The sequence below is a fragment of the Leptodactylus fuscus genome, chromosome 2, assembly GCF_031893055.1.
Source record: "Leptodactylus fuscus isolate aLepFus1 chromosome 2, aLepFus1.hap2, whole genome shotgun sequence".
Lineage (NCBI taxonomy): Eukaryota > Metazoa > Chordata > Amphibia > Anura > Leptodactylidae > Leptodactylus > Leptodactylus fuscus.
The window spans coordinates 227,296,123-227,311,861 of record NC_134266.1 but is presented as its reverse complement, the minus strand read 5'-3'; the positions used below and the strand labels follow the sequence as shown (position 1 = coordinate 227,311,861).

At 41.2% G+C, this 15,739-nt stretch overlaps 1 protein-coding gene across 2 annotated transcripts; it reads right to left on the bottom strand.

Annotated features, from left to right (window-relative positions):
• Positions 1-287: 287 nt before the first annotated feature.
• LOC142195719 (retinol dehydrogenase 7-like) lies at positions 288-15,126 on the bottom strand. Of its 2 annotated transcripts, none has more exons than XM_075265724.1 (5): positions 14,992-15,126; positions 7,880-8,202; positions 5,376-5,634; positions 3,695-3,858; positions 288-575 (listed from the first exon to the last, which is right to left on the bottom strand). In XM_075265724.1, exons 2-5 carry the CDS (start codon positions 8,190-8,192, stop codon positions 361-363), a joined length of 951 nt encoding a protein of 316 aa, XP_075121825.1. In that variant the 5' UTR covers positions 8,193-8,202; positions 14,992-15,126; the 3' UTR covers positions 288-360. The 2 variants fall into 2 exon arrangements, with proteins under 2 accessions (XP_075121825.1, XP_075121826.1); XM_075265725.1 differs by lacking the exon at positions 14,992-15,126 and adding an exon at positions 11,137-11,186.
• Positions 15,127-15,739: the final 613 nt, after the last annotated feature.

Genomic DNA, 15,739 nt, shown 5'->3' with positions numbered 1-15,739 from the left:
TTTTGGGTCGAACAAGTTGCAATACATAAGTGAAATAATAGGTGGGCGCCCAGGGAAGGGGTAAAAAATAAAAAAAACTAAGGCCTGTGATTGGACGTCAATGGTGACAAGAGCAAGCCGAGCGCCCTGACCCTGCGCACATGATGTCACCAGAAGAGCACCAGACACCACAAGGAGGCCCAAAAGAGGTGAAGGAAGGTGAGTATAAATGCTTTTTTTTTTTTTCAACTTCCCTGAGGTAGTAAACAGTATAGTAAAATAATAAAGCAGCTCACACCAGTATACAATATATGGACACATTTATTCTGTAGACTCCAGAACGTAGAACACAAAGGATACATTTAGTGTAAGGGACAATACTTATATCTTTGCCGGTTTAGGAGTCAAACTACAAATAAGAAAATCTGTAATTACAGTAGGCAAGTAAGAAAGGGGAAGGTAAAGGAGTTTGGCGTCCCATCCAGCAGAATAGCGTGTCTTGGGGTGGACTGCAGTTAAGGCGTGCTCCATGGCATCTGACACCAGAGACAACTTCTTGCTAGATGATGACAGTGACAGGTCTAAGGTGTTTAATACTGTGCATGGAAATATAAAACAGGATTTAGTTCAAGTAATTACACACAAAATTTCATGTTTGATGCAGACGATTCTTATCTACAGCTAAACTGTATCACAAATGTACTCCTTGATAATAGGGTGAATATTATATTGCTCAAGATGCCTCTTACTTTATTATCAATTCAGTGAAGTATTTTTGTTGTTTCTTTTTTTGTTATTTTTTCATGCTGAAGCCTAAAATCAAATTTTTAATGTTTTCCAGAGGTAGAAAATAGTTACACAGTCAGGACTAATGCTAGGTCTGGCTAGTACAGTGTATGTCAGTATGCTTCAAGCTTAAAGGGGCTTTCCGGGCAGAATTTTTTTTTTATAAAGGTCTGTTAGTGCTAGTAATGGGTTAATAAGTACATCCATATACCTTTAGTAGTGTTTGGAGTGATTTCTGGGTGTCTCTGGTTGCTGTTGGCATTCTCTGCCTTTGTTTACTTGGTGTTAGCTTCCTGCTGTACAGCTTCCTGTGTAGCTGCTACACTAGTTCCCTCTCACTCAGCCCCCCCTCCTCTCTCACCCCATTTCAAAACCTTCCCTGTCTCTTTAAGCCTAACAATCCTGTCCATTACTAGCCCCTCCCACCCTCCCTGTCTCTCTAACCCTAGTGATCCCGCCCATTACTAGCCCCTCCTACCCTTCCTCTTCTCCCTAGCTAACCTATTCCACCCACTACTAGAAGAAAGGAAGAGGGGAGGAGCCATCCCGGACACAGGAAGGCTTGGTAAGTATTGATGGGGATAGGGGAGGGGAAGAGTAATGGTGATGTTCCATTTTGGAAGCAGTGAAACAGAACATCACCAGATCATCAGAAATTGTCCCTGGAGCAGTCATATGAACTGCAGGGAGAGAAGTATGCAAAGCATTCTGTGGAAATTTCCAGTAGAGGGACATGACACACATCCCTTTTGCATGGCAGGACATGGCCCATGATGTTACCAATTGGCATATGTATTAACAGACAGCCTGTTGGATTCTGAAGATTTTCACACTCTTCTAGGACTCCAGGCGGTCATCCCTGTTTCAGGAGTCTCCCAAACATTGTAGAAGAGTATGAAAAGCACCATGGAATTAATAATAATTAATAATAAGTATTTTGGGCAGCTCTTCCAAACATACAGTATCCACATATTGTGGTTTAATCCGAGTCTATACTGTCAATCTTTTCAGCTCATTGTAACTTCAAAGATATATTAAATGTGTATGTTTCCATCATAGAGCATTCTTCTTCTTTTTTTTTATTTAGATTGTGAGTCCCATATTGGGATCACAATGTACATTTTTTTTTCCCTATCAGTATGTCTTTTCTAGAAAGGGAGGAATTCCACGCAAACATGGGGAGAACATACAAACTTCTTGCAGATGTTGTTCCTGGTGGGATTTGAACCCAGGACCCCAGCGCTGCAAGGCTGCAGTGCTAACCACTGGGTCACCGTGTTGCCCCCATCATAGCATTCTGACTGCTAGAATTGTTTGACCTGATGGGATCTTATTGGTTGTCTCTTCTACAAAACTGCTAAAGTTCCGCAATTTCATCAGCACGTCAGAAAAGTGGCCCTATCCACTGTTCAAAAAAATAAAAGGAACACTCAAATAACACATCCTAGATCTGAATAAATGAAATATTCTCATTGAATACTTTGTTCTGTACAAAGTTGAATGTGTGTGGCCTCCACGTGCCTGTATGACCTCCCTACAACGCCTGGGCATGCTCCTGATGAAGTTGCAGATGGTCTCCTGAGGGATCTCCTCCCAGACCTGGACTAAAGTATCTGCCAACTCCTGGACAATCTGTGGTGCAAGTATTTTGGGTAGCTCTGCCAAACATGGAGCTAGACATGATGTCCCAGATGTGCTCAATCAGATTCAGGTCTGGGGAACGGGTGGACCTATCCATACCTTCAATGCCTTCATCTTGCAGGAACTGCTGACATACTCCAGCCACATGAGGTCTGGCATTGTCCTGCATTAGGAAGAACCCAGGGCCAACCGCACCAGCATGTGGTCTCACAAGGGGTCTGAGGATCTCATCTCGGTACCTAATGACAGGCTACATCTGGCGAGCACATGGAGGGCTGTGCGAACTTCCAAAGAAATGCCACCCCACACCATTTCTGACCCACTGCCAAACCGGTCATGCTGAAGGATATTGCAGGCAGCAGATCGCTCTCCATGGCGTCTCCAGACTCTGTCACATGTGCTCAGTGTCAACCTGCTTTCATCTGTGAAAAGCACAGGGCACCAGTGTCAAAGTTGCCAATCCTGGTGTTATGTGGCAAATGCCAAGCATCCTGCATGGTGTTGGGCTGTGAGCACAATCCCCATACGTGGATGTCGGCCCCTCATACCATCCTCATGGAGTTGGTTTCTAACCGTTTGTGTAGACACATGCACATTTGTGGCTTGCTGGAGGTCATTTTGCAGGGCTCTGGTAGCGCTCCTCCTGTTCCTCCTTGCACAAAGGCAGAGGTAGCAGTTTTGCTGCTGGGTTATTGCCCTCCTACGGCCCCCTCCATGTCTCCTGGTGTACTGGCCTGTCTCCTGGTAACACCTCCAGCCTCTGGACACTACACTGACAGACACAGCAAACCTTCTTGCCACAGCTCACATTGATGTGCCATCCTGTATGAGCTGCACTACCTGAGCCACTTGTGTGGGTTGTAGAGTCTGTCTTATGCTACCACAAGTGTGAAAGCACAACCAACATTCAAAAGTGACCAAAACATCAACCAGAAAGCATTGGTACTGAGATATGGTCTGTGGTCCCCACCTGCAGAACCCTCCTTTATTGAGTGTGTCTCGATAATTGCCAATAATTTCCATCTGTTGTCTATTCCATTTGCACAATAGCATGTGAAATTGATTGTTAATCAGTGTTGCTTGGAGTTACATTGTGTTGCTTAAGTGTTCCCTTTATTTTTTTGAGCAGTGTATAAAAGAAGCAGGAAATGCTTTGATGTTGATGCTATTTTCTAACTTGCTAGTATATGGTTATCTGAGGTCTATGCCTAGAACAATAGTAATAGTGATAACTGATTTATGTATTGATTGATTGATATATCTATAGTTCCTTGAACAATCTACTCACATTTCTCATAGTACTGTTGTCCGTAGCTCCTGCGGATTTCATCTGACACACGAGACCAGGCTTTATTGGCCGAGTCTTTCATCATTTTGGCATCTGTTACTTGTGTTGAAAAGAAACCAGGTTCTATGATACAGACCTTCACACCGAATGGCTTCATCTCACGGCTAGAAGATAGAAATACAGGCAGCTTGAGTGACTTACAAATTGGTTGCTTTTCATTAGACTTCACGTCCAAGGCAGTACTACGGCTCAGTTTTCTATACAGCTGTAATAGGACGGCGGTGCATGAGACCATTCTCTACCAATTTCATATGGAGGCATGTTAAAGTTTTTTTCAGTTTGAATCCATAAAAAATATTGCTTCTAAGGGCTCTTTATGGCAATCCAGTCTCCTATGTAAAGCTCTAGTATGTATATGAGTCCAATCATTGAATGAGAAGCGCTACTAAAGAAATCTATGTTAACTGTCTGGTCATACATTTTAAGATTTATTTAATATATATGGTAATATATACAAGTTTTTCCCCTATAAATACACAGTTAAAAGCAATATATTTAATACTGCATTTCCCATTACACATACAGTATATATAGTGTACAGTAAAATATAAATATCTGCATGCATTTACTATATGTGTACCACTGATTTTACTGTGTCCTGAGGCCAGTGGAGTAACTAGGAATGACGGGGCCCCAAGGCGAACAGCTCCTGCGAACAGTCGCCTCCATAGAAGGGGAAGCACCGGCGCAGGAGCCAGGATTGGTAAGTAAATAGGGACTGTTACCTACTGGAATTACTCTTACAGGTAACAGCCTATTAAAAAATAAATAAAAAATCTGCAGCGGTCGCGGATTTTTTACAATCTGGTGCCATATAAGGGTGCGTTCACATGATGTAACGTGGAGCGCGATCTGGTACGTATACACGTGCTGGCAGATGACGCGCTCAAAAGGCTCCCATTCATTTCAGTGGGAGTTAGGAGCATATACGCCTCGTTATTCTGCGCCCGTGATTTTGCAGCCGCTCTGACAGTTTTCCGTCTTCTGCATACAGAAGACGGAAAGCTGAGAACGGAGACCCGAACGCTAGTGTGAACCTGTCACTTGTGTAGATCTGATGAAGGGGTGCGTTCTGCTTGTACGCATAGATACCCCAAAATGTGTTATCTGTTTTCAATAAAGCCTGGATTCAAAAACTCCGAGGCAGTCCTGTTGGTTTGTTGAAAAGAAGCGCATCTACCTGGGTTTTTGTGAGTTATATGCTGTACTCTGTTTCTCATTTTATCATGGTCAGTTATCCTAACGACACGGCACCCAAACGTTTGCGGCCCTTGCTAAAGCCAGACCGTTTACCCCACACGGGCAAAGCATTACACCCCAAGATTTTGAGGAGAATCAAGGGTGGTTGTGCGGTTATACTACACAGAAGGAGCGCTATCTTTCCGTAGTTTTTATACTCCCTAATCATGAGATGCAATACTTGGTATGGACAACCTCCTGTATATGGTCAAGCCCCCTACTAATCAATTCTTTATCTCTTATCCTAATGAGAAGTCACCAAACCTTTGAATATTTCAGAATATTTCTGATTTGTTATTGCTACAAATCCAATTTAAAACTTAGCAATAAAACTATGAAAAGTAGAAAAAAAAATGACAGAATAATCAAGCTTATTACTCACCGGAGACCGTCGGAGAAAGATTCCACTCCATATTTAGACATGCAGTATCCCCCTCCACAAATGGTTAATCTTCCAGCAATACTTGCAACATTCACTACACGTCCACGAGCTCTTCGAATCAAAGGCAGCATCTTAAGAGTGACATCAACGACGCCCAACAAATTCACGTTCAGGATTTTGTAAAAATCCTCTTTAGTCAGCCATTCGTTTGGGGCAGTTGGCACAGAAATACCAGCATTATTCACTACACCCCAAAGACCTGGCAGAAAAAAGCAGAACGTGGTTAACCAAAAAGTTAACATTTTGTTATTTCAAGTCAGTTTTGTCTTTTAAGTTTTTATTTGAACTTAAAGTAACCACACAGAGAACTCATGGCAATTTAATATACAGTATTTTATACACAAAGGTTCTATGGTCTAGTGCCCACTTAGCATGAAATTGCATTTCTAGATAGATTTTTATAAGGAAATAAAAAATATATTCAGATTAACAAACAAGTAAATGCATTTGGTAAGTGTATGATCTTAGTTTTGTTTTATCTGTAAATCCAGTATACCCGATCTGTTTTGTTGTGATTTTACTCACTGGCTGAATTCGAGAAAACAGTGATAAAACAATCCTTGTAATACAGAGATGCTTTCCACTGAGGTATTCTTAGGAATAGAGATGAGCGAACACTGTTCGGATCAGCCGATCCGAACAGCACACTCCCATAGAAATTAATGGAAGCAGCTGTGACGCTGACTTTCCCGTCGGCCGGCTGGCGTCACAGGTGCTTCCATTCATTTCTACGGGAGTGTGCTGTTCGGATCGGCTGATCTGAACAGGGTTCGCTCATCTCTACTTAGGAACACTGGGGCAGGTTTAGTATTACTATCTTAAATTCATAAGGGGTACAGTATCTCATTGGGGAGACGGTGCATTAACTTATTAGACCTGCTAAGAATTCTGAATAAGGAAAATGCAAATAAGATCTCATTGATGGATAAGAGCAATGAGCTCTAGTGCAACCTTTTCGATGAGAGGCAACAACCTTGACAAAGCTGTCTGTGGATGGGACCCACTTCCTTTTAGAGGAGTTAATCTGGTTTGCTTTTGCTTATTATTCCCAAATAATGCCTTTAGGTTTCTTTAAAAAACAAACATTAATCTGTAGGGAGATACTTTCCAATAGGTGGTGCTAGAGCTCATTTCTCTTTTTATCCTATTGAGGTCTTATTTGCATATCCCTAACCTAGATTTCTTACTTTCAGGCAGCTTAAAATGAAACAAAGCAGGCAGAAAATGCAGTAAAACTATCAGACTTGTGGAATAGATTTGGTGCTTCTTGCTTGATATGTGATACACCTTGGGGCAGATATACTAATATTATCTAATAGTTGTTGCAATTTATATTAGACAGTCTTAGGGTTAGTTTACATCTGCCCTCGGTCAATGCTCGGGGATTCTGTTTCCCATTCCGCTTTAATAATGCAGAGTCCTGCAAGTAGGACCTTTATCTCTGCATTTTTTGGGGGCGGAAACCTGATGGACTCCATTATAGTCTATGGGGTCCAGGGGTTTCCACGGCTAACTGCTTTTAAAGCGGATTGAGTTTCCGTTTTTCAGATCCCCCAAGCAGACCCAAAGAATGGAAACTCAAGCGCAGATGTGAACCTATCCTTAGACTGCACCCGATTTATCAAAGTCTGATTCTGCACCCCAGTGGACATCACCTTACATCACCTCTTGCTTGGCTGTCTTAGGCCTGGTTCACATCTGCATTTGTTATTCCGTTCTGGGAGTCCGCATGGGGACCCCGCGAATGGAATACTGAACGCAATGACAATTGGTGAGCTTATGAAAGCACACAGACCCCATAGACTATAAAGGGGTCCGTGTGTTTTCTGCGCACTGCCTCCACAAGTCATGCGGAGAGAAAAGTACTTCATGAACTACTTTACTCTCTGCATACCTTGTGCAAAGACCGTGCAGAAAACACACAGACCCCATTATAGTCTAGGGGGTCCGTGTGCTTTTATAAGCTCAGCGATTGCGAATGCGTTCGGTATTCCGATCGGGGGGGTCCCCATGTGGACTCTTCAAATGGCATACCGAACGCAGATGTGAACCAGGCCTTATTTATTGAAACTATAGGAAAGTGAAGGACAGGATTCTGACTATCATGAGCCTGATGAGATACTTTTTTTTTTTTTTTTTTTGGGGGGGGGGGGGGGGTTAATGTAGATTGTGAGCCCCACATAGAGCTCACAATGTACATTTTTCCCTATCAGTATGTCTTTGGAATATGGGATGGAAATCCATGCAGACACGGGGAGAACATACAAACTCCTTGCAGATGGACTCCAGTGCTGCAAGGCTGCAGTGCTAACCACCGAGCCACCGTGTGGCCCCCTCTGATGAGATACTTTTGCCATCCAGTTTCCCAAGTTGCATCTAAATGTTGAGAGGTTGTCTAGCCAATACTTTGCACACTTATAATGGATGATAAAGAAATGGCATACCTTTATCTCCCACAATGGAGGCAACCCATGCAGCTGCAGCATTCACACTCTGGCTGTCAGTAACATCAAGGATCACCGTCTTCAGCCTACTAGATGTCTCCTTCTTCAGGTTTTCAGCTCCTCTTTCTGTAAGACAAGCTGCAAGCACATGCATGCCCCTCTTGTCCAGCTGCTTTGCTGCAAGGTTTCCGAAGCCAGAGTCGCATCCTGTGATCAGCACGTACCTATCTATGAGATTTGGAAGAATCAAACGTCTTTGGTTCCACCTGAACAGGCAGATGAAAGCTAAGGCCACAAGGATGAGAATCCACATGACTCAGGTCCTGGACAGAAAATGGAAAGAATAAAATAAAAATATGTAAAAATCTAAATATCAAATAAAGTACATTTTTCCTTCAGTGTGAAAACAGCCTGAAGCCAATTCACAGGCAGCGCACAGTTTATCTTTTATTATTGTTACTGATCTGAACCCCAGGAGTTCAGAGGTTAAAGGTAAAAAATGGTGGTAGCTGAGGCTAACCAGAGTAAGGCTAAGGGGGCATTCACACGGAGTAACGCGGTGCTGATTCTGGCACAATAACAAAAAGACTCCCATTGACTTCAAGGGGTTCCATTTTACACGCATAAAATGGATTTATACACGAGTTATTGTGCCAGAATCAGCGCCGCGTTACTCCGTGTGAATGCCCTCTAAGGCCCCAGGTAATGAAATTCAGCAAAAAAAAAAAAATCTGTGAAAAAAATGCAACGGTTTTTTTCGTTGCATTTTTGGCTTTTCCACAGGTATAATTGACATGATGTAATTTAATAAAACACAGTAGTTTTTGAAAATACAGCTTTCCTGCTGCAGATTTTTTACTGCAATGTGTGGATGGGATTACCCAGAATCTCATTCCCTTTGCAGATACTATAAAATGTAGCATTTTTTTGCAACATGGGACTTCAGCCTTTCTCTAGCCAATTTGGACTAATGGAAGGTCTATTAAAACAGAAATACTGTCCATTCCAAGCAAATTCATACTTCTTATTGAAAAAAATGACTAGACCCTAAACATTTGTAAAGGCCAATTGTGCAGATTCATTGTGCTTCTGCTTTAACAACTAAACTGCCCCTATTTTAGGCCATACTTGAGGCGCAGTGAGTCTGGTAAATTCCCTACACTGAATTTCATATTATTTAGGACAGCCCTTAACCCTTAAGTACTATCATGGTGTCTATCATTGATGATATGTATATGATAGTGGTGTATGATAGACACCATGATAGTACTTAAGGGTTAAAGTAAACCTATCAATGACCACTATAAACTAAGACATCTTATGTACAGTAAGAGCATGTTGAGCGTTAACACATCAAAATCAGGCAGGCCTATAAGATGTTAAAGAGGACCTTTCACCTCCTCCAACAAGTCCAACTCTTTACATCCATTAATACGTGCTGCTCCACTCATTCTAGAATAGTTGGAATTTTGTCTCCAGCCCTCACCATTCCTGAGCAATCATTGCAGTTAGTTTTGGTGTCTGATATACTATTTATTCTCTGTACTGTCAGGAGGATGGTGTCAGGCAGGAGCAGACAAGGGGTTTATTCAGAGCTCTGACACTGGCTGCCTCTGATTGAAGATTTAAATCACATTCCCTGCCTGACACATCAGACACCAAAACTAACTGTGCTTTAGAATGGTGGGGGCTAGAGAGAAAGTTCCAACTGTGCTGGAATCAGTGGAGCAGCATCTATTAGATGCTAAGAACTGGAACTGGTAGAGGTGGTGAAAAGTCCTCTTAAAGGGAGTCTGTCAGCAGTAAGTTTGTTATAAACCTAGTACTTTCTAGAGGTGATTCTACATTTTCCAAATATGTCTCAGTTATTCAGCTTTGGAGCCTCATTTTCATGTAAATCACCATGTCATTTATCATGCAAATGAGACGAAAAATGCTCTGCCTTGGACTCTAAAACTGAGACCAAGAACCAGGCAAGTTAAGACCCCCCGCCCCATCCCCATAGTACTATTTTCCCCATAAAAATAAATGCAAAGTACTAGTTATGTTAGGTACTGGTTATGTTAGATACTGGTTATGTTATATACTGGTTATGTTAGGTACTGGTTATGTTAGATACTGGTTATGTTAGATATTGGTTATGTTAGGTACTGGTTATGTTAGGTACTGGTTATGTTAGATACTGGTTATGTTAGATACTGGTTATGTTAGGTACTGGTTATGTTAGGTACTGGTTATGTTAGATACTGGTTATGTTAGGTACTGGTTATGTTAGATACTGGTTATGTTAGATACTGGTTATGTTAGATACTGGTTATGTTAGGTACTGGTTATGTTAGATATTGGTTATGTTAGATATTGGTTATGTTAGATATTGGTTATGTTAGGTACTGGTTATGTTAGATATTGGTTATGTTAGGTACTGGTTATGTTAGATACTGGTTATATTAGATATTGGTTATGTTAGATACTGGTTATATTAGATATTGGTTATGTTAGATACTGGTTATGTTAGGTACTGGTTATATTAGATACTGGTTATGTTAGATGTTGGTTATGTTAGGTACTGGTTATGTTAGATACTGGTTATGTTTGATATTGGTTATGTTAGGTACTGATTATGTTAGATACTGGTTATGTTAGGTACTGGTTATGCTAGATATTGGTTATTACCATATCTCAAATAATTTATTTCCTGCAAAGGTTGCTTTGCAATACAGATAAATCTTATTCTAGAGCTGTTCCAGTCTGTTGTAATTGAAGAATTGTTATCTCATCCCATAGCCTTGGGGACATATTTGTAGAGTTTACACGTTGTATGAAAGTCCACATATCGAACTTTATACCACTTTGTGTGTTAGTATTAGTCTTTGCTGCAAATGAATCTGCTTTTAACAATTGCCCCCTAAAGTATTTGCGAGCCAAAAGGAGCAAAAATAACAGTTTAATAAAATATCCCATTTGTAGTTTTTTATATTATTACAATGTTTGTCTTGCAGATTCTCTCTGTACTTTGTAGTGATAAGAGATAGCCACGGCAATAACAAAACAATAGCGCAATTGTAATTTTTCTCATTTCTATCATATTAGACAATTGTCGCACATATTACTGTATCATATTACACTCTTTGGAACAAGGCGAAGCGTTTCAGTACACATACCATGCTGCCTGCACATGAGCAGAGTTACAGGAATGTTGTGTGAAAAATAAAAAGAAATCAGCCCGGGCTGGTGAAAGAAAGAGTCTGAATACTCACATATTCCTGTCACAGCCATGCCGATTTTTGTACTTCCCTTAAAATGCCAGGATATCCCCTCAGCCAGTATGAGCTGGCAGCGTGCCACCCTATGTGGAAACTTCCCACAATACATTGTGCAGGAAAAAGTGGTAAAATGGAGTAGACGAATAAATTAAAACCTAAAATTCTTTCTGTTGCCACTAGGGGGAGGGGGGCTCAGTGAGTACAGCAGTAGCTGGATAAGGCCAGTCATATGCATTGTAACCCTGAGAATGCTGTGATCGCAACGTCTAGTGCACAAATACAGCAAACTCTGCTTGTCCAATGGGACACAGTCAGAATCATTGTGTAGCCTCACAATAAATCTGTGGCAGACAATACACAGAGAAGCAGAAGATATGGATGATGAATCTGCCACAAATCAGGAACCGCTGTTTCGAGCTACTAATGTTACTAATAACTGTACTGTTTGGAATATAACAATGTATTTGTTTTGCTTATGTATAAATTATATATTTTCTGCGAACATGTGAATAATAATAAATAATAATACAATTTATTTTATTATATAGCACCAATATTTTTTGCAGCACTTAACAAATCGTAGGGTGAAAGTACTGGCTACGACTAAGAGCATCAGCCAGTGGCAATTACTACTATCATGAATTTTACCATCCATGTCTAACCATTCCTGCTGATATTTTTAATATGTTGGTTCAATAAAGAAGTTTTTAATCAAGAGGGAATCGCTGGATCTCATCCCTTTTTTTACAAGTTTTCATATAATATGCAGGATATACTCAGAAAGCTAGTTGGGGTGATTGCTGTATTTGACTAATGAGTGAAGAAGCTTCAATAGCTAGCATCCTCCATTTCCAAGGGAATCATACGCCTCTTGTCATTAATAGGGTGGTGGAGTCTTGTGATATTCGAGACGGATGTTGATGTCCGGTTCTATGCTCTGCCTGGGCAGAAGCTCTGTGGCGTAATGACATGTGAGTGGGGCATGTTCTGCCCCCAACACATGTAGAAGGGGATGCCCAGGTATTTAATTATGGTGTTTGATGCCCACACACCACTGTTATCGAATGTAGGCAGACTACTTCACACATAACATCGCAGTGATTTTCATCAACTCCTGATGATTTAATGAAATGCGTAGGTATCCTTAGTTGGAGCATAGGACTGCTGGCTGCATTTTCCCATGATGGTGGTTTGGGGTTCAGTACCTTGGCTTGGCGTCAGGCCAGTAACCTTGGGATATGTACCTTTTTTGTAGATGTCATTGAGACATATACAATAGTGATGCAGCACTATAACAGCTCTATCTCCCTACATCATTAGACAAATAGGCGGCTGCCATTGGTTCTGCTTTTCTGATTGTGCACAGTTTGTGTTTTTTGGTGTTTTTTTTTATAGGTAGTGCTAATAAAAGCTGTGTTTTAGTTATAGTTTAGTCCTCCTTTATATTACAGGGAATTTGCATGAACAATACCTCCTTTAAACTGATATATGCGTTTAAAAAGCTATACACCACCAAATTTAGCAGGTGCGCCATGCAAGGTCTTTTTTTTTTTTTTACTCAACTGCAATGTAGCTGTAACTTTTCTGCCATTGGTAACATTTCCCAGTTTTAGTCAGTGTGGAGACATCCAACATTATATTTGCTCCTGGAAACAGCAGTGCACCTCTCTTGTATGGGTTCTCCGATCCAGGGTTATGGTGAAGTCAAGCCGACAAATGGTCCAGCAAGGAGAAATTGGGGTAGACAGATAAGCCCTGTTTTGTGTTGGAACTAGGCCAGCACAAATAGTAAGATGTAAGCACTAGCACCTCGCCTATTGGCATTTGTGGGCTGTCACTGTGACTGCTCTTAACAGTGACCTAAGGGACCATGCTCACAGTAGCATGAGCAACGTGCAGCCCAGCATTCTCCTGGGGGTTCTGGAACACTTTGGAGAAATGGTCGTACTACTGGTTCCACAACTAAATCAGGGTAACACCAAGTTGTTTGTGTACTTGGAATAAAGACTAGAGTGGTCACCTACCATATATTAGGAACCTCTCACTATACCCTGGGAGTAGGGTCACTGTGATGTTCACTTGTGAAGGTCACTACATGGTGCAGCCTCCATGGTCTCCAGAAAGTTCTCTGGTTATCAGTGCATTCTAGACAAAAGAGGGACTCATGCCTGAAGAGTATAGACCTCCATTGCTGTCTTTCAGTTTATTATGATAGCGTTTGAGAGGAGATTTGTAAGGTCAATGGATCTCTTGTATCTGGATGTCCGGCTCACAGCCCAATGTCGTGAAAACGTCTTCTGATTGTTTGTGTTTTCTGCATTAGGCTTAGGAATATACGGATAGTCTTCCATACCCATGTTCCATCCATGAGAGATAAACCAAGCTCTTACTTGAAAGGATTCTTTCCATCTGTTTGTGACAAGTGGCAGTAACTGGGCATGTCACTGAACAGGAAACCTCGCACAATCAACCCACAAAACCATTTGAACTGATGAACGCATGAAGTTCCATGTGGCTAACTTTGTTTTTCTACTTTTATGTCACAGATTGGAGTTAGGTGATTGAAAATTTTAATATTTGCAGATCTTTGTGACACCTGCTACTTCCTCGATTTGCAAATCCTTACATCCTGTCCTTAGTGTTATCAGTGTCAATGTTGAGAAGTGTAGATGGAATACCAGAGCAGACTGTTCCATACATACGTGTCCAGTAGAAAAAACATATATCACATGTTATTTAAAACAGGCATCTCTATTGGTTACAGATACCACTGTATGTCATCCATCACAAGTGATAATGTACATGTGTTCCGGGTGAAAAGTACTCAAACATTACATCTTGGGTTTTTACATTACAGTAAATGCTGACAGATTCAGACAATGTGCTCTGCTTGCATATGGCATTAGATTGAGTCTTCGGTCTGTTGTTCTGATTAGAATGCTCTGATATCAGTATTTTAATTAGATTCATTTCACTATATATTTAATTAATATGAACAAATCATTAATATTCAATATAGATTCACCATTCCCACTACTTGAAATGCCATATATTTAGAATATAAAAAGAAATGTGTGTGTGTATATACAGTGTAAATATATATATATATATATATATATATATATATATATATATATATATATGAATGGGGCACATTTATCAATCCAAGTCCACTTTTCTGTCTACATATGCGCTAAAATTCATAGTGCATGGCGTTTATAACATATTTGCGACCAGCGTGCACCAGAAAAAAACAGGGCTGGACACTTTAGAAACAGGAGCCCCAAAATGGGCGTGATTTACAACAGAATGGGCGAGGTTTAGAAGTGTCTCACTTTACGACACCTTTATGAAACAGAAAAGATCGAATATGGCGCAGATTTCCTGTGCAAAGTAGACCAAGTTTAAAATGATGTAAAGAATTTACAACTATTTACATCGTGCGCCAAAAATTCCTGTCGTGTGCCACATATTTGTCTCAATAAGCGAGAGACGATTTGTGTCTGCTTATGTTATTCCATTACGTCTTGTGCAAAATATTTGTCTCCACTTTTGTGCCAAATATTTCTCATGGTGAGACAGAATTTTGGAGTTTCTAGAAACGCTCCATATTTATGAAAGTCCGTACAGCAGATTCGTAAATGTGTCTAAAACTGCAAATGGGATTCTTAGTGCAAAGATAGACAGCATTGCTAAATGTGTCCTCATAAACCATTCCACTCAGATCTGGTCAGCACTGAGCTTCATTCTGTGACTGTGTCTTGCACTATAAAACTACCGACACGCCAAACTAAAGTTAGCAATACAGCTGATGGCAGAGAATTTTGAGGAACCATTTCCTTACTGTACCTCTCGACAGACAGCCAAAGGAGGAATTGATGTGAAGCTGCACTCAGTAGACAGGAAATGTGCCACATGATAGGGGACAAATGTCACGGGCTGGGTTTGGGAGCCATGGACTTTGAAAATTGTCATAAATTCCCCTCCTTCTGTGCAAACTAAATAGATAAGAAGCCATAGACAGCATACACCATGCAATAATAGAACGCTATGTAACGTGGAGAGCCAGTAACCACTCCTCTCCAGTGCACAGGATGGGTGAAGGGCCAAGAGGCGTAAACTACAGACAGGAAGCAACGAATCAGCCTCAATAAGAGGAAAAGGCTGCAAGAGGTGAAACCCAGATGAGACAGAGCACACACTATATGCTGCTGCTACAGCAAGGCTCTATGCACAGAACCGTGTGCTCTGTTAATGTGCTAGCATTCATTTTCACAGCTAGTACACACAACCATTCATTACTATGGCCCCATCCTGGGCAAAACTCAGGACAGGTCTTATACCAGATCGATTTGTACCTGGGCTCACTAGTAGAGATGAGCGAACACTAAAATGTTCGAGGTTCGAAATTCGATTCGAACAGCCGCTCAATGTTCGTGTGTTCGAACGGGTTTCGAACCCCATTATAGTCTATGGGGAACAGATACTCGTTAAGGGGGAAACCCAAATCCGTGTCTGGAGGGTCACCAAGTCCACTATGACACCCCAGGAAATGATGCCAACACCTCTGGAATGACACTGGGACAGCAGGGGAAGC

Excerpts from the sequence above, each read along its gene's own strand:
- LOC142195719 (XM_075265724.1), bottom strand. The coding sequence starts at position 8,192 with ATGTGGATTCTCATCCTTGTGGCCTTAGCTTTCATCTGCCTGTTCAGG. Across the intron at positions 5,635-7,879 it reads CTCCATTGTGGGAGATAAAG|GTCTTTGGGGTGTAGTGAAT; the intron begins GTATGCCATTTC and ends TTTTTCTGCCAG. Across the intron at positions 576-3,694 it reads ACAACAGTACTATGAGAAAT|TATTAAACACCTTAGACCTG; the intron begins GTGAGTAGATTG and ends TTCCATGCACAG.